The 24,149-nt window shown below is 34.6% G+C and overlaps 5 protein-coding genes across 8 annotated transcripts; 3 read left to right on the top strand and 2 right to left on the bottom strand.

The window, feature by feature from the left end:
- Nucleotides 1–1,581: 1,581 nt before the first annotated feature.
- Nucleotides 1,582–3,770, top strand: LOC138132520 (UDP-glucosyltransferase 2-like). The gene is made up of 6 exons (XM_069050041.1): nt 1,582–2,142; nt 2,192–2,611; nt 2,666–2,870; nt 2,925–3,156; nt 3,206–3,425; nt 3,484–3,770. The coding sequence occupies exons 1-6, from the start codon at nt 1,946–1,948 to the stop codon at nt 3,764–3,766; spliced, it is 1,557 nt and encodes a 518-aa protein (XP_068906142.1). The 5' UTR covers nt 1,582–1,945; the 3' UTR covers nt 3,767–3,770.
- A 3,245-nt stretch (nt 3,771–7,015) lies between these two features.
- On the top strand, nt 7,016–13,369 carry Cda4 (chitin deacetylase Cda4). 2 transcript variants are annotated; one of them, XM_069050039.1, is made up of 8 exons: nt 9,078–9,238; nt 11,471–11,589; nt 11,640–11,751; nt 11,809–11,936; nt 11,986–12,191; nt 12,242–12,537; nt 12,585–12,831; nt 12,881–13,369. In XM_069050039.1, exons 1-8 carry the CDS (start codon nt 9,082–9,084, stop codon nt 13,182–13,184), a joined length of 1,569 nt encoding a protein of 522 aa, XP_068906140.1. In that variant the 5' UTR covers nt 9,078–9,081; the 3' UTR covers nt 13,185–13,369. The 2 variants fall into 2 exon arrangements, 1 of the variants encoding a protein (XP_068906140.1); XR_011160092.1 differs by lacking the exons at nt 11,640–11,751; nt 11,809–11,936; nt 11,986–12,191; ... (1 more) ...; nt 12,585–12,831; nt 12,881–13,369 and adding exons at nt 7,016–7,316; nt 7,368–7,784; nt 7,836–8,037; nt 8,087–8,318; nt 8,369–8,588 and having other exon boundaries at nt 8,644–9,238; nt 11,471–11,520.
- A 2,707-nt stretch (nt 13,370–16,076) lies between these two features.
- LOC138132415 (coiled-coil domain-containing protein 134-like) lies at nt 16,077–17,696 on the bottom strand. The gene is made up of 2 exons (XM_069049889.1): nt 17,516–17,696; nt 16,077–17,455 (listed from the first exon to the last, which is right to left on the bottom strand). The coding sequence occupies exons 1-2, from the start codon at nt 17,601–17,603 to the stop codon at nt 16,902–16,904; spliced, it is 642 nt and encodes a 213-aa protein (XP_068905990.1). The 5' UTR covers nt 17,604–17,696; the 3' UTR covers nt 16,077–16,901.
- Nucleotides 17,697–17,887: 191 nt separating this feature from the next.
- Nucleotides 17,888–18,630, top strand: ND-B14.5B (NADH dehydrogenase (ubiquinone) B14.5 B subunit). Of its 3 annotated transcripts, none has more exons than XM_069049891.1 (4): nt 17,888–18,020; nt 18,079–18,266; nt 18,338–18,481; nt 18,531–18,630. In XM_069049891.1, the coding sequence occupies exons 2-4, from the start codon at nt 18,098–18,100 to the stop codon at nt 18,578–18,580; spliced, it is 363 nt and encodes a 120-aa protein (XP_068905992.1). In that variant the 5' UTR covers nt 17,888–18,020; nt 18,079–18,097; the 3' UTR covers nt 18,581–18,630. The 3 variants fall into 3 exon arrangements, with proteins under 3 accessions (XP_068905992.1, XP_068905993.1, XP_068905994.1); XM_069049893.1 differs by having other exon boundaries at nt 18,012–18,028; XM_069049892.1 differs by having other exon boundaries at nt 17,958–18,266.
- Nucleotides 18,631–18,680: 50 nt separating this feature from the next.
- Nucleotides 18,681–24,136, bottom strand: Mnn1 (menin 1). Its single transcript, XM_069049887.1, has 4 exons — nt 23,237–24,136; nt 23,019–23,183; nt 20,885–21,408; nt 18,681–20,781 (listed from the first exon to the last, which is right to left on the bottom strand). The coding sequence occupies exons 1-4, from the start codon at nt 24,085–24,087 to the stop codon at nt 20,471–20,473; spliced, it is 1,851 nt and encodes a 616-aa protein (XP_068905988.1). The 5' UTR covers nt 24,088–24,136; the 3' UTR covers nt 18,681–20,470.
- Nucleotides 24,137–24,149: the final 13 nt, after the last annotated feature.

The raw sequence follows: 24,149 nt of genomic DNA, 5'->3' as shown, positions 1-24,149 counted from the left end.
GCAAAGTCTGAAGTCAAAGGGTGCATTGCTCACAGGCTACCAATTTTAACAATATCCTGTCTGATTTTTAAAATTTACATAATACAACTGTCTATCTGCGTGTCTTATTGTCTGCCCGTCTGGCGTTCTATTTACAGCATTCAGGTAGTTTATGATTATATTAGGTTTTTCCCAAAATCCTATCGTGGGAAACCACATTTTGATCGTCTCACTAATTTAGATCTATCTCTAAGGCCTGGTTTTTCAATTGTTGATTAATTTTTGATTACCGTTTTTCAACCTGATTAAAAAAAAAGTTCATGTTTATTCTTGATTAACCTAATCATACGATGTTCTATGAATTAATCGGAATTTGATGATTAATGTCAAAAGTGACATTGCCGATTTATTGAAAATTTTTGATTAGAACAGTACCTAAAACCATTAGCATAGAATAATAAACTACAAAATTAAATCCTACATGTTTAATACATTTACTTACCTAAGAAATCATTTTTAACAAAAATTATATTCTAAATAATGTAAGAAGTCTCATGTCAAATGTGACAGTGTAATTTCATTAAAAATAAAAATTTTGAGCTAATAAAAGTTTCGATTTGCAACAGAAAAGTGAATGTCAAATAAAGTTTTGTATGTTCCTACTTTAAATTTTTTAAGTCGTTACCATAAATGTCCATTAGTTCATATTTTTGGCGTGGGACTTCTCACATTATTTAGTATAGTTAATCGTAATTATTGAATTTTGGTTTGAAAAACACTATCCATGATTAATTTGAAATTAATCAAGAATTAATGATTAGCTGATCAGAATGTTTATCATCGATTGAAAAACCGGCCCCTAATGTTAATTACTCCTAATTAATATTTTAAAAAATTATCAGTGTATTATTTTGTTACATAATAATAATTATTATTATTATGAAACATTAAAACTAATTATTAAAGTAATAAACTGATAAGTGACAAATTGCACTTAATTCAGCAAATTCAATCAAAGATTCCAATCAAGTTCTATACTAATAGGTAGCCTGGCGAAAATTGCCATTCTCGTACTCTGTATTTCTGTTATCCATTGAAACAGTATCAGATGTCGGCCCTCCAGCTCCAATTTTACAGCATGCACGTTCAAAACACGTGTCCAAGTCAAAATACATGAAACTACCCGAACTACCCTCTAGACGTCGCTTCCTTAAAACGGTTTGTATCCGAACTTCGATAGTGCACTTGCACGACGCAAGTGCTACAGGGGCAGCACTATACGCAAAAAAATTCGTACGAATAGCATTTGTCATTTTTCTCTAATAATGTAGAGATAAATCATTTTGTATGGCACTGAAAATTCCTAAAAATAATTAATACATTTAGCAAAGTTAGTAATTTTATTTAAAAATAATTACTTCTAAAGAAAAAATCCTTTTTTTTGTACTACACCAAAAAAAAGTACTTTGCCAAATGGACGTCATTTTTTAATACCTTTTTTGTTAAAACAATTTTTACTTTGATTGAGTAATAACGACGTAAATTGCAAAATGCGAATTTGGGAGCTGTGACGGACTCTTAACGCGCCAGTTTATTCATGCATTCTAATCTTCTTCGATGGGAATTTGAAAACGGTAACGTAGGAAGACTTGCTTGAAGCACAATCTGACTTGCAATTGGGTACGCAACATTTTTGAATGAATCGCCTTTCTATGGAGTGCCAATATTTTTGAAACTCAGGATACTGTGGAATGGCCCACTAAGAAATTTGGCAACACAGCCAGTGTCCTGGCCTGATAAAATAGAGACCGCCTTGGTCATACACAATTATTATTTAAACTGAATGTGTTTAACATAGATAAATATGTAAACTAAAAAATGCTTACGCAAGTCCAGACGCAGTATTTAGTTAAACCGTCAATATTTGTTTCAACTGTAGTTTGAAGAACAATAATCATTTATAATTATGCGTTCTTTAATACTACTAGCAACGTTTTTAAGTTATCTAGTATCATTATCCAAGGGAGAAAATATTGTTGGAATCTTTGTGTATCCTTCAAAAAGTCATTTCACTATGGCCGAAAGATTATTAAAACGACTTGCAGAGAAAGGACATTACATTGACGTAGTAACACATTTTCCATCTGAAGAAGCACCTCCCAGGTAAACAAAGTACATAAGTGATTTAATGTCGCTACAATTGCGTTTTTAGATACAATCAACTGAGTGTGAAAGGAACTTTACCCACTTTCGCAAATAATCTGTCTATAAATTATTTTAAAGATTATTCAACTTCTGAAATTATATATTATATGATGCGAACAGCTGGAACTGACGCATGCCAAAAAATCCTGGACAACCCTGTCCTACAGAATATAAGACAGTCCCAAAAAAAGTACGATCTAATAATTACTCATATTTTTGGTTCTGATTGCATGGTAGGTTTTACTGAAATCTTTAATGCATCATTAGTTTCCCTCGTCACCAGTATAAATTTACCCTGGGCTAATGACAGAATTGGAAGTTCCGACAACCCGTCTTACATCCCAAATTATTTCTCGTGGTCATCTTCCAATATGAATTTTAACGAGAGGATTGAAAATACGATTTTGTTATTTAAATGCAAGTTTTTGTAAGTACAATTAAATTCTATTAAATAAATATCTGAGAAAAAGTGTTTTACAAGATATTATTTTCTGGGCTCGAAGAAATCCAACGAGGTAGCAAGAGAATTTTTTGGAACAAGTCTTCCTAGTTTAGAAAGTTTAACTAAAAGAACAAGTCTTCTTTTAGTCAACAGTCATTTTAGTATGAATGATGTCAGACCAGCCGTAATAAACTTTTTGGAAATTGGAGGACTTCACATACGAGATCCTAAACCACTGTCAGAGGTTGAGTACTTGTGATATCATAAAAATATTGCTCATTTTGTAATCTAATTTCAGTATTTCGAAGCTTTGGTTACCACCGAGAAGAAAGGTATAATTTATTTATCGATGGGGTCGATGATAATGACAGAAACTTTCGATGTGGAAAAACTTCAGGCAATGTTTGATGCTTTTGCAGAGTTACCGTACAAGATACTATGGAAAGCTGACGTAGAAAAACTTCCCAAAACTTTATCGGTACCTGACAATATTCATTTCGAAAAGTGGATGCCACAACTAGATATTTTATGTACAAAATACAACAAGAGGAATATTCTTAATTCATTAAAATATTCTAGGTCATCCAAATATTAAATTATTTATTTCGCATGGAGGTCTATTAGGTGCCCAAGAAGCTATCTATTGCAATGTTCCTCGTTTAGGTATTCCTTTTTTCGCCGATCAAGAGAAGAATATTCGCAATGCTGAGAAGATGGGTGTGGCTGTAAAACTTGTTTACGATGACATAAACAAGAACACCATTTTGACAGTAACCAAAAAAATACTAGAGGATCCAACGTAAGTAGCTCTTGATAAGTGATCCATCAATTGTTGACTGTCCTTTATTATATTGCAGTTATAAACAAAATACCAAACGAATTTCTCGTGTTTTTAAAGACCGACCCATGTCACCTCTTGACACTGCAGTCTACTGGATAGAGTACGTGCTAAGACATAAAGCGGCGCCTCATATACGGAGTCCAGCAGCTGATTTACCTTGGTATCAATATTATTTGATCGATGTTGGACTCATCTTCATCTTTGGATTTTTTTTCTTCTGTTACGTAATAATTTTGCTCTATACAGTATTTAGACGATTAATATATTGTGGTAGGTATGTGAGAAATGTATATTTTTAAGGTTTAAGCGGACAGTTTATCTAACCTTTCGATCTTAAAAATCTTCTTGGTAATTATAGCAATATGTATTAATAAACTCAGGGATGATTTTAAGTTTGTAACATTAATTCGGACACAAATATAAAATCATAGGCAATCCACTTGGAATTTCTTTCTCAATACCGTGAAGACTTTGTTCCCACAACTTGTGAGTCAATTTGTTTCATCGATTATTATTAGTATTATACATAAAACATATCGCCAATCGTTGATTTCTTAATCGACATTTTTTTCACCAAATTGCAAATGACTCGACATTGTCTGGTGGTTGTGAACCACGGGCAGGAACTCAAATTCGAAGATCATGCTCTCGAAGAAGTTTTGTATGATTTTAACGAAATTCGCAAGTTTCCAGCTATTAAATTTTCGAATTAGAGCAGCCACTTTTCCTCAGTTCATACACATATTGCCTAATTTCCAGGCAGAACGCTTTCGACGCATGCTTCAACATTGAGAATAGGCGGAAAAATGCTTCGAAACTACATTGTAAAACAAAAACCAAGTTTAGCGAAATCTCTATGAAATCTATAATGAATTTGAAAAAAAAATAGATTCAAGATAAATGATACAAAAATTCAACTTTAATTCACTTAAATTCAAAAATTAAACAGTACCTACATAAATATTTATAAATTTAATTCTTAAGTATACAATACATAAATATAGGGTTTAACAAAAATAAGTGCATTTATTTTAACTGGTAATAGTACTCATCAATTACAACAACTTTTGTAAATAATTTTTTTCCCTACATTTAATAAAGAAATAAAACAAGGAGGTAAAAAAAACAAACGAAAGTGAGACCTTTTTATTCATCATTCATGATTCCTGTTCAGATTTATAAAATTGCATTCAACGTGAACGTCACGTCAAAATAAAGAGAGGACAACTAACTGGCAATTCAGTTTTGTAAATTCGAAGAAATTTTATTTAGAAAAGTTGTTGTGATTGATGAGTATTATTACCAATTAAAATAAATGCACTTATTTTTGTTATACCCTGTATAAACTGATAGCAATAAGTATAAGTGTACAAAATACTACTCAGTAGATAAGTAGTTCCTCAAGACTTCAATTGTTTTTTTTTTATATTTCAGATTAATTATTTTTGGAAAACTTCACTTATAAAGAAATATTGATAGTTATTGCTCCTTCATTTTTTCTTTCCAGAAATTTTCATCTGGAAATATTATTTCAAAGTAAATATCACTAGATTTGTCATTATTTTTGTTTTCTGTTTGTTGATTTAAGCCGGACTTTATTTGTCGCTTGGGATAACTCATTTGTCATATCTTCTGTTTCCCGTAAGGTGCTTAGTCATACGTCATACGACTCATGCATAGTTATTATTTAAATTTTGAAAATTTTCTGTGTGGAGTGAGGTATAGATAAAAATGCAAACTAAATTATACAAACACAAAAAAACAATACAAAACATGCGTTTTAGTTAAATAACCGTTAACATTTCTTTGAATGAAGTTTGAAAAATAATCACTTATTATTAAGTATGCGTTCGTTTTCAATGTGGATAGTATCATTATCAAAGAGAGCAATTATTGTCGGAATCTTTATGTATCCTTCAAAAAGTTATTTTGCTATGGCCAAAAGATTATTAAATCTGATTAGTTCTGTAAATAAACAAAATAGGATCTATATTCCTATAACATTTTTTTCTTAAAATGACTTCGTAAACACGATGTCAAAGTTTTTTACATCTATTATAAATCACCCTGTATACACACATTGTTCCTTTATCTCCCTCAGTTTGGCTTTAATATAGATATGTAATATACAGTGAGTTTTTTTTAAGACTGGCCATAGGGTTTTACATGCTAATTTTTCAACCCCCTGTTAAGTTTTGTTCCCATGAAAATATTCAAACCATTTTTGGATCAAAGTTGGAACATTTTTTAAACTATCGGATAGATTACAATTCAATATCCCAAACTGTCGAAAAAGTTGTGAAAAAAATATTTTTTAGCGCGCCGAAAGCGTCCAAAATTGGAGATAGTCAGGTGCTGGTTGAGCCGACAATGGCGCTACTGTGGCGGCCGCTCGACGTACTATTATTTCGGCGCCCTAAAAAATATTTTTCTATTATTGATTCAAAAAATTGAAATTCACGCATAGTTATCGGTGCCTGAAGTGGGTCATTTTCTAACGTGTATTTCTTTTTGCATTGTTAGTAAGATCGAAACCATAGAAACCATACAAAACAGTGTGTGAAATGCGATTTCACGCACACGACTATTTCTGTGTTTCACTTCACGCACTGTATTTTATTAGTTACCTAGCAACATGGTCACTGCATTGAAACTTCAGAGTTCCTTCAAAAATTTGAATTTTTAATTTCAATTTTTTGAATCAATTATAGAAAAAATATTGTTTATATTTCGTGCGTGAAGATGTTTTTGTGCATTCAAAGGCTTATACTGCCTCGACCTTCGTCTCGGCGTAAAAGACCTTTTCATGCACAAAAAACCCTCTCTTCACGCACTTAATATAAAAATAACTATTTTTCACAACTTTTTCGACAGTTTGGGATATTAAATCGTAATCTATCCGATAGTTTAAAAAATCTTCCAACTTTGTTCCAAAAATGGTTTGAATATTTTTATCGGAACAAAAGTTAACAGGGGGTTGAAAAATTAGCATGTAAAACCCTATGGCCAGTCTTAAAAAAACTCACTGTATGTATTTATAATATATACATATTTAAAATAGGTAATTATTATTGCAAACGCAAACATTGCAAATAGAATGTAGTTCAATCATTTCGTCAAACTACGTGTTTAAAGGTTTAGAATTTGAAACCTTAGGCCCTTGGTGCAAAGAAGCCATCGATTTCATTAATGTCATCGGAAACCGAGTTATCGCGGAATCAGGCGATTCAAAATCAAAGAAATTCCTTTTCGAGAGGATTTCCCTTGCCATTCAACGTGGAAACGTTGCAAGCATTCGAGGCACTTTTCCAGATTCCGCAATATTATCGGAAATTTTTGTATTATAAAACAAAAATGTTATGTAATTAAAAATATGGATGAACAGGTAGTATTTTTAGTCTAAATTATGCGTTTTCATTTTAAAACTAACTTATTTCATGTAAATTTGTAAGTTATCTATTTTAATTTTTTTTTTAACTTTTAAATAGGTACGAGTATACAGTAAAATCTAAGAATATATTGCATAATTTACTTTATTTCCCCAATTTAAATAAACAATTAAGTATTTTCTTTCAAACTACACTACTAGTTTACGCTTATTCGAGAAGCTACTCGTAGTTCCTTTTCATTTAAGATACGAATTTTATCTACAATGCGTTACTTGATGCTGCCGTGTTCAATTCTTATTTTCACAGTGGCAGTGTCACAAGAAGCAAACATTTTTGCAATTTTTACTTATCCTGGGAAAAGTCATGTCGCAATGGGTGAACGTCTCTTAAAACGACTTGCAGAAAAAGGACACAATGTTGATATAGCCACACACTTTCCATCTGAAGAAGTTCCTGCGAGGTAACCGCAATAATTTATTAAATTCAGTGGTAATTATCTAAAATTTGTTAGGTATAACCAAAGGAGTCTAGAAGGAGTTGTTCACAGTTTAACAAATAATATGTCCATCCACTATACTAAAGATTATTCTGTGTACAGATTTATACGTTTTGTGTGTACCAACGAAGCTGAACAATGCAGGACGATTTTAAACTCTCCTATTTTACAAAACGTAAAACGGACGCAAAAGAAATATGATCTTGTCGTTACTCAGATTTTAAGTTGCGATTGTATGCTAGGATTTAGTAATTTTTTTAATGCCACGATTGTTTCCCTCGTCACCTTCGTAAGTTTACCTTGGGCTAGTGACAGAGTTGGAAATCCAGACAACCCCTCTTATATTCCAAATTATTTTGCACAAGTCAACTCTAACATGAACTTGTACCAGAGAATTGAAAATGTGATTTCATTACTTGAATCCAAGTTTTTGTAAGTCCGCACACGTTTTTATACTAAACTCAACAATGATTTATTTTCAAGCAATAATTTTTTTGGATCTGAGCCATGCAACCGAGCTGCACAAGAATTTTTCGGAGCAAATCTCCCTACTTTGGAAAGTTTAGCCCAGGAGACGAGTCTCATCTTGATCAACAATCATTTTAGCATGAACGTCTGGCCAACAGTAAAAAATGTTATTGAGATTGGAGGACTCCACGTACATGAGCCTAGACCGCTCTCAAAAGTGAGGACTTATGATGATGAATCAACAAGTTACTCCATTTCGATTTCAGTACTTTGAGTCTTTGGTCACTACTGACACTAGAGGAACAATCTTTTTGTCAATGGGATCGATGATGATGACGGAAACCTTCAGTCCTGACAAACTTCAAGGAATGTTCGACGCTTTCGCAGAGTTACCGTATAAAGTGCTGTGGAAAGCTGTCCCAGAAAAATTTCCCAAAGGCTTAGTAATACCTGAAAATATTCATTTCGAGAAGTGGATGCCACAAATGGATATTTTATGTGGGTCGCATGTCGTGAAGCTCTTCATTTTATTTAGACATATTTTCTAGGCCATCCCAGCGTTAAACTATTTATTTCACATGGAGGTTTACTAGGAGGTCAGGAGGCTGTTTATTGCGGCGTCCCTCGTATAGGGATTCCTTTGTTCGCCGACCAGAACAAAAATATTCTCCTTGCTGAGGAAATGGGCATTGCTGTAAAAGTTTCTTACAATTACATAAGCAAGGAAACAATTCTATCGGCAGTTGGAAGAATATTAAAAGACACGACGTGAGTATCTGATGAGAAGTGAACCATCAACTCTTGAATTCCGTTCACCTTTTAGTTACACACAAAATACTGAACGGATTTCTCGTCTGTTCAGAGATCGCCCTTTGTCGCCCCTTGACACAGCAGTTTACTGGCTAGAACACGTGATAAAACACAAAGGGGCTCCGCATTTGCAAAGTCCAGCAGCTGTCTCGCCTTGGTACCAATATTATTTAATCGACGTTGGGCTTATCCTCGTTTTCGTATTTTTCGCAGCCTTGTGCGTTACAGTTTTGCTCTTAAGAACTGTCGCACGATTAATATGTGGGACGTGAAAAGGAAAAGTCTTGTTAAATTAAGCAAATTTATTAATAAAGATTATTTAAATGGAGTTTTTCAAGTGTATCACAGTTGAGATTTTTCGAATCTTGATAAAAACCGCATATATCTAAATTTTGTAAAACCGGTATATCTCCTTGACCTAATGGTTATGGCAAAGAAAGTGGTATAGCCAATGAATGACCAGCAGGAAGGCACAAGAAGAGGAAAGTGCAGTCGTCAACAACGTTGCGGTCAGTTAGTGTATTGTGCAGCAGGAAAAATGGCAAAGTTCCTGCTAAAATCGTGTCACATATTAGTGCTAATTAGTGTACTGTGTTTAAGCGCGACAGGTAAGTTGGACCATTTTTGTTACATAGTCATTGTTAACAATGCGACCAAAAACCGTCGTTGCTCAAACAAACAAGGAAGAATTTAAATCCGCAACAAATTACCGTTGCACGCCAGTAAATGGATGTGAAAGTGAATAATTATCGAGTCTAAACAATTTGTCAATTTTGTACCTTACTGGCATTTTGCAATTGACGCTTTCGGCATGTTGCTTTCTTTATTTTTTATAAGAAATCTGCACGTCCACACTTTTCGTAAATTTACAGTTAGTACACTGAAGAGAATAATTGAACAAACGAGCTGCTGTAACGAAATTTTCCGCTAATTTCGCAAAATTCCACTCGAATCCACCTCCAAAAACGCAGACAGATCGATTGGTCACATCTAGAAGGACATCGTTTTAATATTTAAAAATATTTTGCATTCTAATGACCGCATCAGAAGTCACCAGCTTTCAACCATCACGCGCAGTAGAATATTTAATCAGTCTTCTTTATAACAACCGGTAACGGTAGGAATGTCAGATTACTGACATTAAAATGTTTCCTCCACAGATTGTTTATTATCATAATTCGGCAACTTTCCTCTACACTCAACAACAATTAGTTTCAGAGAGATAGACACTTGCAATTTCACTTTTAATTGGACATTTTTAAACAAGAGGCCTTGACAACGTAAGGTTATTATTTTAGTCTCAGTAAATCGAGGTTAAAGTAGAAAGTAATGATGGTATGTGTTGGATCCTCAGCTTTCGATATTTATTTATATTTTTTCGACTATTTTTTCCTATTTTCTACGGTCTGTCATAAAATTAATAATGGCTGAAAATATCTCATTGGTACCATGCAAGGTTGACTGGTTTATGCCAACAGGAAATCCAGTTGACAGGAAAGTTCTCTGAAAAATATACTGGTTTAAATTGGGACGTATCCACTAAAGATCAAACCAACCAACTATTCGCGATTCGTTCGAATTAGACGCTTCCATTGGTGAAATTGAAACGTGTTATTTAGCTACATTTGTCAACAAAATCACGTAATAAAAGGCGACGATAGCAGAGATACGATAGTCGCTGTGATATTTTTTCTTGCAAGTCCAACCTTGGCTGCAAATGAATTCCTGAACACAATTATTACAAATCGAAACCTTGTAAGGCTTCTTAAAAAATCGCGCTGATTGGTAAGTCATCGCCGGTGAAAGAAAAAATTCCGTAATCGGAAGAAGATTTATGTTTTACAAAATTTAACTTTCATTTGCACTTTCATGTTTTTTTCTGAACTGTTACATGGTTTGCTAATTAGATACGAAGAAAATGAAAGTACATTACATGAAAATTTGTGGTTATGGGAATTTAAAAGTGTAATCCAGCTTATGATTTCGCACATTTACACCGTTTATGTAACGTCACCGATAAAAACAGGATAGAGGTGTGATAAAACTAAAAGTGTTGCCATTTAGAGATAAAACAAATAATTCTGTGAATTGCTATAAAAAGAACTCATCTTAGGTAATATCATTTAGCAGAATGGTTACAGCTTCTGCGGAATGTGGCCTAGATTTTACTGTTTAAAATTTCTACCAACAACATCACCGAAGGAGTGTGCAAATACAACTTTTTTCTGGAGGAAATCCATTATGCATAAGATTCATTCATGTGAAAAATTCGAAATTGTTCGCATACTTTTCTTCTATCTCTTCGAAAAGCTTTTCCATGTAGTTGTTTCGGTTAATAATTCAACACTTATAACTCGGCAAGATATCGCCTTGCACCAAAGCTTTTTTCCAACAAACAAATGAGATCTCTCGCGTATAATTAATTGCATTTAACTTGTTAATTTGTGTTTAATTAGCCGAGTGCTCGCGTTATTTTTGTAAATAATTTCGGCCTTGAAAAGCTTAACGAACTACAATGAATACAGTTTTGCTTAAGTATTTTGTAAAAGTGAACTTGAACTTTATGCTTACGAAAGTCGAACTTTTACAACACGATCATAACGTACAGGCGTAGTACACTTTCCTATTCATAGCATAGGTTTCCATTGAAGACCAATTCGACCTCTAATACGGATGACCGCATTTTTGCTATTCGAAAAGCTATAAACGGAAGCTGTAGAAAGCAGATTTTCACGATAGTGCACAAAATTCTTAAACGAATCGCACAAAAATTAGAAACTGTATTTTAACACGAATGAAGATAAAATTTTACATGATTTGTCATCTATAGATGTTTGCAGTTAGAAGTCAAAACGACAGAAAAGCCAAAGACGACAAGAAAAATGAAGAATTCGAGTGTCCACAAGGTGTCGGCAATGGAAACTTCGCAGATCCAGCTACTTGCAGAAGATTCTATCAGGTGAATTGTCTCACTTGAGTGATTATGGATTAATAACGGAATGATTTCAGTGCGTAGATGGATTTCCCTATTTGAACAGGTGTCCTTCTGGACTTTTCTTCGACGACATAAGCAAATTCTGTACGTTCAAAAATGAAGCGCGATGCGGACCTATCGCTTCAAGTGAGTATAGTGTCACCCAAAAGTTTCAATAAAAGTTACGATCAAGTTTGTACTTAGCACCCGCTCCCATCACCGAACCCCCAACTGATTTGGCTCTGAAGTGCAACAGGGCTGAATGCGTCCTTCCTTATTGCTTCTGCTCCAAAGATGGGACCCTGATCCCCGGAGATCTAGATCCAGAAGATGTAAGTCTTTGCGCTTCTCTTGTTACGAAGATAAATTGTCAAATTCCAGACGCCACAAATGATCCTGTTAACTTTCGACGGTGCTATAAATTTGAACAACTACGACCACTACAGAAAAGTGTTCAACAAGAAGCGCCAAAATCCCAACGGTTGTGACATCAGAGGGACTTTCTTCATTTCGCACGAGTACAGCAATTATCAGATGATCCAGCGTTTGGCTAACGAAGGCCACGAAATGGGCACAGAGACCATCTCGTAAGTACATCGCTCATGCGATTAAATCGAATAATTTTTAATTTTGTAAGTCTGCAAATGGGACTGCAAGATAAGGGTTACGAGGAATGGGTCGGCGAAATGATTGGAATGAGGGAGATTTTGAGACACTTTTCGAACATCTCGAAGAGTGAAGTTGTTGGAATGAGGGCGCCGTTCTTGAAACCTGGTCGTAACACTCAGTACAAAGTCCTAGAAGATTTTGGTTACATCTACGACAGTTCCATAGGAGCGCCACCATTGGCGGTACCTGTCTGGCCTTACACCCTCGACTATAAAATTCCTCACGAGTGTAAATCCGGAACTTGCCCCACCAAGTCTTTTCCAGGTTTGTTATAAATTAATAGAAGTGTCAATTCTAATGATATTCGACAGGAGTGTGGGAAATCCCTCTGAATGCGCACTACGTGGAGGGCTACGAGGGAGGTCACTGTCCCTACTTGGACCAATGCGTTTTGCACAATCACGACGCCCAAGAAGTGTTCGAATGGTTACAAGAAGACTTTAACAGGCACTATGAACAAAATCACGCGCCATACATGATGCCCTTCCACACCAACTGGTTTTCGATCAAAGAACTAGAACAAGGACTGCAGAAATTTTTGGACTGGGCTGTAACACTGTAAGTAATGGTAAATTGTCGATTTTTCGATTTGACGCGTTACTTTCAGACCTGATGTGTGGTTTGTTACGGGGACACAAGCTCTCACTTGGATGACAGACCCCAAGACTCTCAAAGAATTGAACAATTATGAAGGATGGAGTTGTAAAAATAAGGCCAATCTGCCGCCTAAAACGTGCAACAATCCCAACAAGTGTGCACTTAATTTCAAAACTCCGGACCTGAATTTTACCGATACGAGATATTTAGAAACTTGTAATGATTGTCCTAATCAGTACCCTTGGTTGGGAGACGCCGAAGGGTCTGGAATTCCAGGAAAAGACAACTACGTTCCTGATAATGGTAGAAAATAGTACAATGTCGCGAGTTAGCAATAGATTTTTTAATGAACTTTCAAACCAAAATGTTTAAATTAAATAGGTCATATCCGTAAGGTTACCTATCTATGTATTATTTATGTGTAGCTATATTCCAACATGAGTCAGGTGTGAAAATTTTGTATTGTTGTTTTTGAAAAATAATAAATAAATTATTGTTACACCCTTTTACATTTACACAAGCTCCTTTTTCGGGTTCTCAACTTACGCAAGCTACAACAAACTGCACCAAAAATTGTTCACTCCATTATAGCTATACAGGGTGAATTCAGATTTCTTAGTTTGTGGTTTGTCGCAGTCTTAGAGAGCAGGGGTTTTACCTCTATCATGTTCAGCGGGTGCAAGCATTGCAACCAAACGATTACATTCACCGGCAAGAGTGGGCGATTCAAAATCAACCTGATTTTTTGTCAATAGTTTGCCGATAAAGCGGGTTTTAGGCGTAACGGAGTTTTGAATAGCCACAACACCCATATTCAGCAGCGCAAATCCGAGACGATGCAGCAAGGGTAGGTACAATTTTCCTGACATGGAATCTTGGCCATAACTGACATTTAACTGACAAATATGTGTGAACTGACCTTTATTGAATATAACCCAACTTTTGACTCGATAATGCCATTTCCTTGCTTTTTTGATGTCAGAATAAAAACTTCAAAGTAATTTTTAATAATTGTCACTTATTAATGACGTTAATGATTGGTTTACATCATTTTTTTTGAAATGTCAAAAAAATGTTGGCCAAGATTTCGTGTCCGGAATAGTACGGGCGTGTAGGTACAGTTAATTTCAAAATTATCGAGTACACCTCAAAAATCAAGAAGTCGATTTACTACAGTTTTTTCCATATGTAAAGATGCATTTTTGAAATTTGAGCGCCATATTTTGTATATACTATATAGGTTAGGCAAGTTTGACAACATAAAATGTAGCTGATCTTTTAGAACACCATCCTATTGTCTGTTATATCCTCTGCATGGTGCTCTTCGTGATGTTATAATACTGGGCTACCCTCCGGATCGAGAACCCTTCTTCCAATTTGGAAACCATGAGCACTTTCGCGTTTTCGGTTAGATTATAATAGCCATTTTGTTTGTCAAAATTGACATTGATCATTGACAAAAAATGTAAGTGCATTTCACACTGTAGAAAATTAGATGTACTCTATAATTTTGAAATTAACTGTATATACCTATTAGAAATCACGGCCGACATTTTGAACAATTTTTCTAATTGCAAGTACGTTACTGTTTAGTTATGATTTTTACTTTGACTTTTCCTTTCACTTGGTTTTCACTCTTAGTTATCTCACACGTTTTTGCGGCTCCGTGTATTTAAATAGCTATTTCGGCTATTTCATTTATAATAAGGTTTTGACACTCTCTGTTTTTAAAGCGTTTTTGCCGATATTCATGTTTCGATTTATTAGAGCTTTCAGAAGCGTCTCGTTCGGAATGGAATTAAGTTAAATTGGACTTTATAAATTTAAAATGTTTAACCACATTTTCGGTTTATTCACTTATTGAAGATATGTACTATGATTTAGGTAGTTATAATAGGTAGGTATATATACAGTGTATTCTCTCATAAGCGGACACCATCGGTCGCACAGAATTTGTCCACTCAAGAGAGGCGTCCACCTAAGAAAGTTTGTCCGCTTAATAGAAGCGTCCGTTTCTGAGGAAAAATAGTAGATTACATTACAAATTCAGAAAAGTGGACGTTTACTAGACGAGTAAGGCAAGTTTAAGTACGAGCGTCAGGGAGTATTTAAATGCCAAACGATTTTACAAAATCGTACAGTAATGGTTGCTATGCTGTAAAGTGACCTATTACTGTACGATTTTGAGTACAGTAATATAGTTCATTACTGTACAAAATTTTGATAAACGTCACAACTTATTATACAAAAACAAAATGTCAAGCTAATTTCAAAGATTTTAAGAGATTTGGAGCCTTTAAGGGGTTCGTCGAACAAAAAAATGTTGTATTCAGCTCGTTCGTGTGTAAATTGGGCTTTTTTTGGTACTCGTGGGCCTTTACTTTAAAACGCGAGTGAAATGCCACTCATGCCAAAAAAAAAGCCCAATTTACCCACGAACTCGTTAAATAAACTATGTACTATTTTTTTTCAAATGGACACAGAATATGAAATACACTTATAATTAGATACATAATACCGATTTGTTTTTGACAAAATAATTTTAATTCTGAGTGAAGTAATCATCTAATATTTTCTGCTTTAAATTAAACTGTTTTAGTGAAATACTTTCAAAATGTAACATCAGGACACCTGATTGTGAACTGCACTACTGTACGTACATAGTGGCATTTCTTATTAACAGAATGACTAAAAAATAAACAATGAAATGGCCGAACGTGCCTGAACCTGCATATTTAACAATTTCCCATATCGATATCACAAATGTTGCAAGTGTCAGCGTGGCATTAAGATGCATGCTGTCCATGCAAGAGAGTTTCGATTGAAGAATCACTGTCCGTGTCCGGTTTTAAAAGAGTCCGCTTAAGAGAATTTTTTTATTAATAATAGCATATGGAATGGCCGGTTGCAAAAAAATCGTCCGTTTAAAAGAGGGGTCCGCTTGTGAGGAGTGTCCGCTAAGAGAGAATACACTGTACCTACGTATTGTGAGCTTTTCAATTTCACCCACTAGGTACCTGCATAATTTTCTGGTACTCCAAACCAGCTATTCTTATCCCAACGTAAAGACAATTTTTTTAAACAGTTCTGCTTTATGTGAACATTACGCAAACTTTCGATCTTCAAATAAAACATTTTTCTTTCTTAAAAACTGTCCTACGACAATTATTATTTAAAAACAAGCATAAACCAAACAAAAAAGTATCAATTTTTTGCAACTATTTTATTTAAAATTTATATACATAGTTAGATTGTCTACAAAACTCGACTCGATAGAATTTCTATAATCGAAAACTGTATTTTTGTATTATCAATTATCACTAGTAGCTTTGTAAATTCCGTGGCCTTGGATTAAGAGTTAATATCATTTCTTCGAAAATGTTTTTTTTGCAAATATATTTGTGTAACTATATGTAAAAACGGGTAATAAATTTTGACAAATCCTTGGACGTATTTTGTGACCTTATTTCTTCATTTCCAAGCCGCAGAATTATTTTACTACATTATGGGAAAACATTACCTACTTAAATCAGTCACTAATGTCAATTTTAAGCGCTCTACTCCCATGTTTCATCTTATCACACTTGGAAAAAGCGAAAGCAAATTTGCCACTAAAAGTATTGAGCTCAATTGTTTATTTTTTAGAAGAGGCACCATTATCGATATTCGCTTTATTATAGATAGATATAATAATGTATTATTTAATATATTATATGAAATTGTTTAAAAATTGCGGTGTAACTGTAAGATAGCTTAATTCAGCACAGCTTGGAAGAATCATGAGGTGTATCAGTGAATTAAAAATCTAATAATTAAACCGAAAATTTCATAAAACCTTTAAAATGTTTGTTTAGTTTACTTTTAATTATGCTCAAGTGAGAATTATTTTAACCTGGTGTGCATTTGTAAATATTGATGTAAATCTTCACTGCATTAGAGAAAAAGCTCAACGACAGTGGGGCCTAGGTATTTGCTTCTATGTAAAAAAATAACAAATTAAAACAAGCAGTCTTATTAAACTTAACTAAAAACTACAGCTCTGAGTGACTAGACAGTCGTGGCCCCTTTTTGATTTCTTTTTTCTTCTTTTTATTTTTACTCAAAGGAACATCATTCACATTCTGTGGGCCTTGCTTTTTATATGGATTAACATAATTTGCCCCTCTTTCAACATGGTTGAGTTCTTGACTGGCCAGAGACAAGGCTTTAATTGTACTATCATCTAAAAGGTACCTAACCTGATTGCAGAATGCAATACCCCATTGCAGTAGCACATCCCAGTTATTGTTGGTCTTTAATACTGATACAGATATGTCTGGGAATCGTAAAATGATATCAGAAAATAAAGCAATATTTTCCAAAATATTTGATAAGGCATCTTTGATCCTATCATCTAGGGGGAAGTCTGACACACCAGGGATGTATGGTGAAGCTTCGATTGTCGCGCGACTGTCTTGGACGACGGTGAATACTTTTTCTGCCATAAGCATTATCATTGAATACTGTTTCTCATAATTTGAGATTTTCTGAAAACTCTTGATAGCTTCCAGTTGTTCGGCTCGTTGTAGTTTAAATAATTTCTTATCTGATCAATTAGTTAAGATGAATTGCACAACAAGAATTTAACGTCGCTCAAAAAGGATACAGACTTGTTCTGCTATTTCGGGTTCGTTCGGTTCAGCAACACAAAAATTAATAACAAATAAAACTAAAATAATGTGGAAACTTTTCATGTTTTTTCTACATAACCTAACACAAATTTAATTTGAATTTTATCGAAAAACATGCTAGTCTTGTCGCAAACCAACACAAGAGAACCACGACAAATGCAGTGCAGTGAGGTTTGAAAATTATTTTTACGAAAAAATTTAATACCGGGTACTATTATACAACAATTAATTTTTTGGATTATTTGTATAAATTTAAACCTATTGATTTTTGTTGAAATACTTGCAGGAGCGAGGAGCGAGGAGCCCTTGTTTTTCAAACTAAAGATTTTTCCTGACATCTACTGTGAATGAGAAAAACTAAGTCAATAATTTTTTTCAAACAATTTTAATTTTTAACCCTACTCTTCTAGGTTAGTATGTTGAGCGTGTTGAACTGATATTAATAACGTTGAACTACGATTCTACACAATTATATTCCGTGTATGCCTGTATGATTTACTGACACTTGAAATATTTATTGAAATAAATTTATCGACAGTTCCACCAGCTTTAAAAAAATGGCGACTGGTCCAAAAATTGCTACTTCCCCTCTCGAAATACTAACGAACGATGGAACAAGAGAGCCCCCAATTGTTAATAAATATTGGGGACCAGTAGTTGGTGGAGGCGCAGCTCTTGTTGTCACTTTACTGACGAATTGGGCCACGAAAAAACCATTTATGAGCGGTAAGCTCGATAACATAACCTCAAAGCAATCCCCTTGGAGCTTACATAATCAAGAACAATACCGATTTTAGGTCTACAGCTTCACGTTCTCGGAGTAGCAGCAGGTGCGACCATCGGAAAAATCGTCGACGATTACAGAAACGACTTTTTAGCAGAGAGAGATGCTGTATTCAGACATTACATAGAATTGCATCCTGAAGATTTTCCTGAATTTGGTAAGTTGACAGTTAATCAGAGATTTGTATGACGCGTTTGTATTTTTAGACCGCAAAAAGTATGCTGAGGTGCTGCAGCCCTGGGTCCCCATTCGTTGAATGCAAGTTACAAATTTCTAGTAGTAATTTTAAATAAATTTTTAAGTTATTGCTGCTGGGTTATTGAACTTAATACCTTGACAAAATGAAAGTGCAGGTGTAAGTATGCATTTCATTTATTAATAATTGTGGGCGAAAATACAAGTATTTAACTCCTAAATTGTATACATTGTAAATAATCAGAGTTACTCTAAGATGTGATGTTGTACATTGTTTATTTGTATTGAGAAAAGCCTACAAAATATAACAATACTTATACAATCATTTCCAAACTTCAAAGTTAGACTTCATATAATTCAACATTAACAAACAAAATGGAAGAATCTGATAAATTTACTTTTGGTTAGAAAAATACATGTATCAATAATACCTCTATTTCTACAAAATACATTAATTAATAAATACATTAGTCACCCTTTAATTCATCACAGACTACAATAATTTAATTTTGCTGTGGTACATGTTTAAACTGTAATTAAAACCAAAAAAAAAACCGCTTAAAATAACACCCGAATCACGTAGATCGAGCAAAAAAAAATGAAACAGAACTGTTGAAATGACACAAACCACTGTTCCCAACTAAAGTGCAGGTGTTTTTTTTTGGCAACGTTGTAATATCAACCGAGATTTAAAAAAAATACAATTATACTACCGCCCTTTTATTCTTCATTTTAAAAACCGTTCTGTTTCGCAATTGTAGAATTTTTCTCATTGAATCTCATAATTATTGTACCATTTCTCAGTTTCACTATAATACCGAATATAAAAATAAAATCAGCTTTTCAAGCTACTCACTAAATTTATCTTATCCCTAAACAAGAAAGATGATCCTATAAGTTGATTTTTCTATAATTTATATTCCACAATATAGTTTGAGGAGAACCGAAACTGCACTATTGCAAGCACAAATCATCGATTTGGCAATTGAATCTAAATTCGTGAAAGAATCGACAACATGATTGATTGCTTTGATGTAGACTCGATTGCACAGATCTGCACTAAAAATACGGTGTTATTATAAACACTGGGGGAGGTAGCAGCAAATAAATATTACCTCAAAACAGCCTTGGATTATGAATGGTCATATTGCTAACCAATAAGGAAATCAGTTCAGGCGTGATCGTATTAAAATTATTGTGAATATGTAGAGAGAAAGACGTGCGTGAAATTAAAATTGCTCAGCATTTGATTAAAATCAGTTATCGAAAAATGAAATAACTTACAATCAACACTTAATAAAATACACAATAAATACCACAATAAAACATTTAGATGCATAAAAATGCATTAACAACCGAAAAATACTAGTCACTTTGTGATCTAATCACGAGAGGAATGTTTAACAATAACCTAACAACTAACTAGAAGATTAACTAACGTGCAATTAAAATATTCAGAACAAGAACAAGCGTGAAGCGATGGGGTGGTGCAATCACATAAGTAAATGAGGCGTTCACTTAATAACTTTTAAATTAACTGCAATATCTTAATTCTATCTTTAAGAAAATTATGTCACGAGACTAACACGTTAAATAAATTATTATGAGAATTATCAGTTCTGTTCAACATAATACTGATGTTTTCTTTTTATCATAATGTGCATCTACAGATCAAATGGCAAGCTTACGAAAGGTTGTCAAATGCGAATAATTTTTTTCCTTCAACAGTGAAGAGGTTATCATCAGACTCAAAATTCAGGCCACGAAGCTAACTACTTTTTAATAAAACTGTGATGAAACGCGTAATTACAATAAAAAATATTGTTATTTACATCTGATGACCGATCTCTTCCCAGCCACTGATATTGCATTTAAAAAATATAATGCCCTGCATTACTAATTAAGTACTGTATAAATTCTCGCCGAAATTTACAAACTAAACATTTCTCGTCTATTCCCGCCTGGCCCTCTTGGGTCTGATCCCACCGTCCGAATCGCTCCTACCTTTCTTTCCGACTTGTACTTGAGATTGCGCCGTCAAATGTAGAGATATTGCGTGAGTATTCAATTTTTCCGCCAGCAGAAGATCCTTCAGTTCCTTCATCTTTTGACTGTGGAGGATGATTGTCGGGCGTTTATTTTCTTTCTGTTCTTCCTTTTCTTCCACCTTCGGTATCGTCTCTTCTTTCTTCTCCTCGACCTCTTGCTTCGACGTGCTCGGCTTGCCGTTTTCCTTCTCCAAAGGAATAGCGTCGTCACCGCCTGACAACAGATCTTTATCTCAAAAACGCTTCTTTTACGCGGACACAAATAAATATCAAGAAGAATTTTCTCTTCTCGAGACACATCTCGAACGTACACTCACCGACAAAGGGAGAACCGTCACCTTGCAGTAAATAATCAGGATTTAGAATTTTCTCCGAGCAGGCAGCGGTCAACGCTTCGATGCTAGGATGAAAATTCGACGTCGATTGATCTTCTCTGAGCGGTCTGGACCCGATCGAACTCAGCAGGGCGCTTTCGTTCGTTCCGTTTTCTTTTTCGTAATTGTTGTTGTTGAAGTAACCTCCGTTCGCCCTCTTATTTGTGTCATCCTCCGGCTTCCCGCATACTATGTCCACTTGGGCTCGCACTTCAGAGTCGAATTTTGAGATTGTATTCACCAGGGGTTTGGCCCATCCTATGTGCAAGACTGGGGTGGCACTTCCTTCTTCCCATTGGCATATTCCGTCATAGAATCGCAGCAAATTCGCAAAACATTCAGGCTTTTTTAATATTGTATTTGCACTGAAACCTGAGCTTTCTACTTTCATTATGTGAGGTATTAGTTCGTTCGCTATCTCTAAGAATTCCTTATAAATCTCTTCGTCGTCCCGTGAATAATTATACCTGACAATACGAAAAAACAAATGTTGCGTTAGTCTGTGTTCATTTTAGTTCACGATTGCTCACTCGAAAATTTATGATCGTCGAACGGGCATCGATTACACAAACGTCGCAGTTAAAATTTTAGCGAAAAGTGTTCGGATCTAAAATTACTCGAGGTTTATTTTTCTTACTTGACGCGAAACGACCCGTCTCAAATGTTTTACATTTTCCATTAAATGATTCAACTTGATACTTTCGATTAATAAAACATTAAAATGACAAAGATGAATCTGCCAATTAAGGTGTAATGACTGGTTCTTCCCTGAACTGTAATGATATCCAGACGGAGGCAACAATAAAATAAAATTCACGCTGGAAAGCGTTCGTGTTAACTATTGGAAAGCTCTAAACTGTAGCAATTACTTAGTCACGCAAATTTTAAATGAGTCACAAAGCCTTTATTGAGCTTTAACGATACTGAAGTGAAAGCAAAAAAGCTCAAATTCTATTTTTTCGTAAAATAAAATTTTAAACAATGAAATTGGAATCGTTTGAATTTTGGGAAATCTGGATGACCGTCTTAAATCTGCGAACTGAATATTCCCAAAATGTTCCGTTTTGTCGTACCCTCTGATAAATAATTTCGCGGTTGGTTCGTTCAACTGCTTTACATTTTTCGAAGAGAACATTTTTTTTCCCGGAAAAATGACGCTGATAAGTAAAACCAAGCACCAGGATAAAATACATTTACAATTTTTTTACTTTTGTGAAATGAAAAATTCTGAATGTGAAACGGCTAGAATCAATAATAAATTAAATTCTTCAAGACAACTACCTGAACATTTATTTTCAACGTTTCCTCGATTTTATCAAGCAAAAAGTAGTAATTTCAAAGGTGAAACACACAGCAAACACTTCTGAGAAAACATTTCTAAACCTGGTTTGACGCCAACGAAGACCTTTGCACTTGTTTATTAATGAAGCTATAAATCAGCAGTGGCCACAAAAGTACCACATCTGTTAATATCGTGGAAATTATTTGATTGTATTTTATTGAATATTTTTAATATCTATCGCCGGACATGTATTTTAATTATGTCTTTTTAGTTCTCTGTCCAATGTTGAAATTATTAAATACAAATATTATGTACATATAATATTTGAGCTTGATAACAATTTTTTATTATTTTTTAGTAACGTTAAAATGACATCAGTGCTTAATACGCTTCTAGGAATTTTGAATAGCATGTGGGTCTATTGTAAATAATAACAAATATGTAAATGTACCTTATGCAAATAGGTAGATTAAAAACATGTGGGTTCCAAATATGTATTTATATTTTCGTAAAAATATTGATTGAATAAGTGCTAATGATATATAAATAAAAAATTACAAATATTTCGCTGCAATGTGCAACTTGTATTTTTTATTTAAAAATTATTATTTATTTAATTAAAACTGGTGTCAGTATTGACTGTTGTGATTCTAGTAATTAGATCTACGATAATTTATAAAAATAAATGTGCTCAGGAGAAGCAGATAAGATAAAAATTATTAACAATTTCAGTCAATTTAATATTAGTTATTAATATTCAAAAAACTGAAATATGTTAAAAATAAAAATACTTACAATCTAATAACATCACTGGCATTTGCCCAGCTCTCAAAAGCTTCTTTGTACATTTTGTTACGGTAAAAGTAACCTCCCTGATAAGTGTAAGGATATACATGTTGGTTATTATAATAGGTACGTGCAGACGATATGGCCTCTTCAAATAAAACGCTACAAGCTGTCCTGCAGAATTAAAATCTCATTAAAAGACCCATGGAACGATATACCCTCCGCACCTTCCCTCTTTTGGCGCGATTTCTTCCAAGTCCCCGAGATTTCCAATTGCCATTGGATATTTCTTTAGATGCCCCAGATCATACAACAGCCACAACAGTTCTTGCTGCAACAGAGCCACCTCGAAAGCGTCATGCGTGGCGTTGAGAGAAGGATTAATGGCTGATACTAGAGCAGCGACTTCCATATGCCTTGTACATATCACTGGTTTATTGTTTACGTATAACCATGACCTAGCTGAGACACCTTTCCCAATTTCTTGGCCCCTCTTGTCTTCGTTGCCTTTACCGTGCCACGTGACTTCCGCTGTTTCGGTGCCCCTTTCGCCGAAAACGACCCACGCGTGGTCTTCGGACAGGGCCAGGTGCACGTCTGCGTAGCCCAGCGTCTGGCACCCGGCGACGACAGCGAAAGCCACACCGAAACAATCTAATTTGCTACCTGTTAAGTAACTGTACAAACTTTGTAAATGGGCCCTGTCTTTGTAATAGCTGCGCGTTAGCGAATTCCAAACTACGTCTGAAACTTTCTTGACAAGTTCCCTCGTAGCGTAAGACTTGAAGCCCTTGTTGGACTCGACGGCACTTTTCATTATCGTGTGGAACTTACTGTATAGGGACTCGATCGTGTGAAATTCCAAAACTGGGAGACTTGTTGGTTCCACTGGTTCGCATACTTGTAATCCCGCGTTCGACCGGCATGTCAACGAGTTCTCGACAGCGCCGGCGACTATTGATAGTAAAGCTAAATCCGGTTCACACGCGTCTTCCAACTGATTCTTGAATAACTGGATAACTGATGATATATTCTTTATCGGAAATAACGCTTTGTCTATTTCACGAATACCCGCCATGTCGATGCTTCACATTTTCTGTCACTTGTCAAATTAAAAAGCCAAGCGGCTGTTACCAACAT

The sequence above is a fragment of the Tenebrio molitor genome, chromosome 6 (assembly GCF_963966145.1).
Source record: "Tenebrio molitor chromosome 6, icTenMoli1.1, whole genome shotgun sequence".
In the NCBI taxonomy this organism is placed as follows: domain Eukaryota; kingdom Metazoa; phylum Arthropoda; class Insecta; order Coleoptera; family Tenebrionidae; genus Tenebrio; species Tenebrio molitor.
Note: the sequence above shows the minus strand (reverse complement) of the source record. Positions and strands in the feature narration are given on the sequence as shown.

Coding starts and splice junctions, on each gene's coding strand:
- LOC138132520 (XM_069050041.1), top strand. CDS start 1,946: ATGCGTTCTTTAATACTACTAGCAACGTTTTTAAGTTATCTAGTATCA. Junction 2,612..2,665: donor TTATTTAAATGCAAGTTTTT/GTAAGTACAATT, acceptor GTGTTTTACAAG/ATATTATTTTCTGGGCTCGA. Junction 2,871..2,924: donor ATCCTAAACCACTGTCAGAG/GTTGAGTACTTG, acceptor ATCTAATTTCAG/TATTTCGAAGCTTTGGTTAC.
- Cda4 (XM_069050039.1), top strand. CDS start 9,082: ATGAATGACCAGCAGGAAGGCACAAGAAGAGGAAAGTGCAGTCGTCAA. Junction 11,590..11,639: donor CTTGCAGAAGATTCTATCAG/GTGAATTGTCTC, acceptor GAATGATTTCAG/TGCGTAGATGGATTTCCCTA. Junction 12,538..12,584: donor CCCCACCAAGTCTTTTCCAG/GTTTGTTATAAA, acceptor GATATTCGACAG/GAGTGTGGGAAATCCCTCTG.
- LOC138132415 (XM_069049889.1), bottom strand. CDS start 17,603: ATGAAAAGTTTCCACATTATTTTAGTTTTATTTGTTATTAATTTTTGT. Junction 17,456..17,515: donor CGAAATAGCAGAACAAGTCT/GTATCCTTTTTG, acceptor CTAATTGATCAG/ATAAGAAATTATTTAAACTA.
- ND-B14.5B (XM_069049891.1), top strand. CDS start 18,098: ATGGCGACTGGTCCAAAAATTGCTACTTCCCCTCTCGAAATACTAACG. Junction 18,267..18,337: donor GAAAAAACCATTTATGAGCG/GTAAGCTCGATA, acceptor TACCGATTTTAG/GTCTACAGCTTCACGTTCTC. Junction 18,482..18,530: donor TGAAGATTTTCCTGAATTTG/GTAAGTTGACAG, acceptor TTGTATTTTTAG/ACCGCAAAAAGTATGCTGAG.
- Mnn1 (XM_069049887.1), bottom strand. CDS start 24,087: ATGGCGGGTATTCGTGAAATAGACAAAGCGTTATTTCCGATAAAGAAT. Junction 23,184..23,236: donor ATCGCGCCAAAAGAGGGAAG/GTGCGGAGGGTA, acceptor TTAATTCTGCAG/GACAGCTTGTAGCGTTTTAT. Junction 20,782..20,884: donor TGACGGTTCTCCCTTTGTCG/GTGAGTGTACGT, acceptor ATCTGTTGTCAG/GCGGTGACGACGCTATTCCT.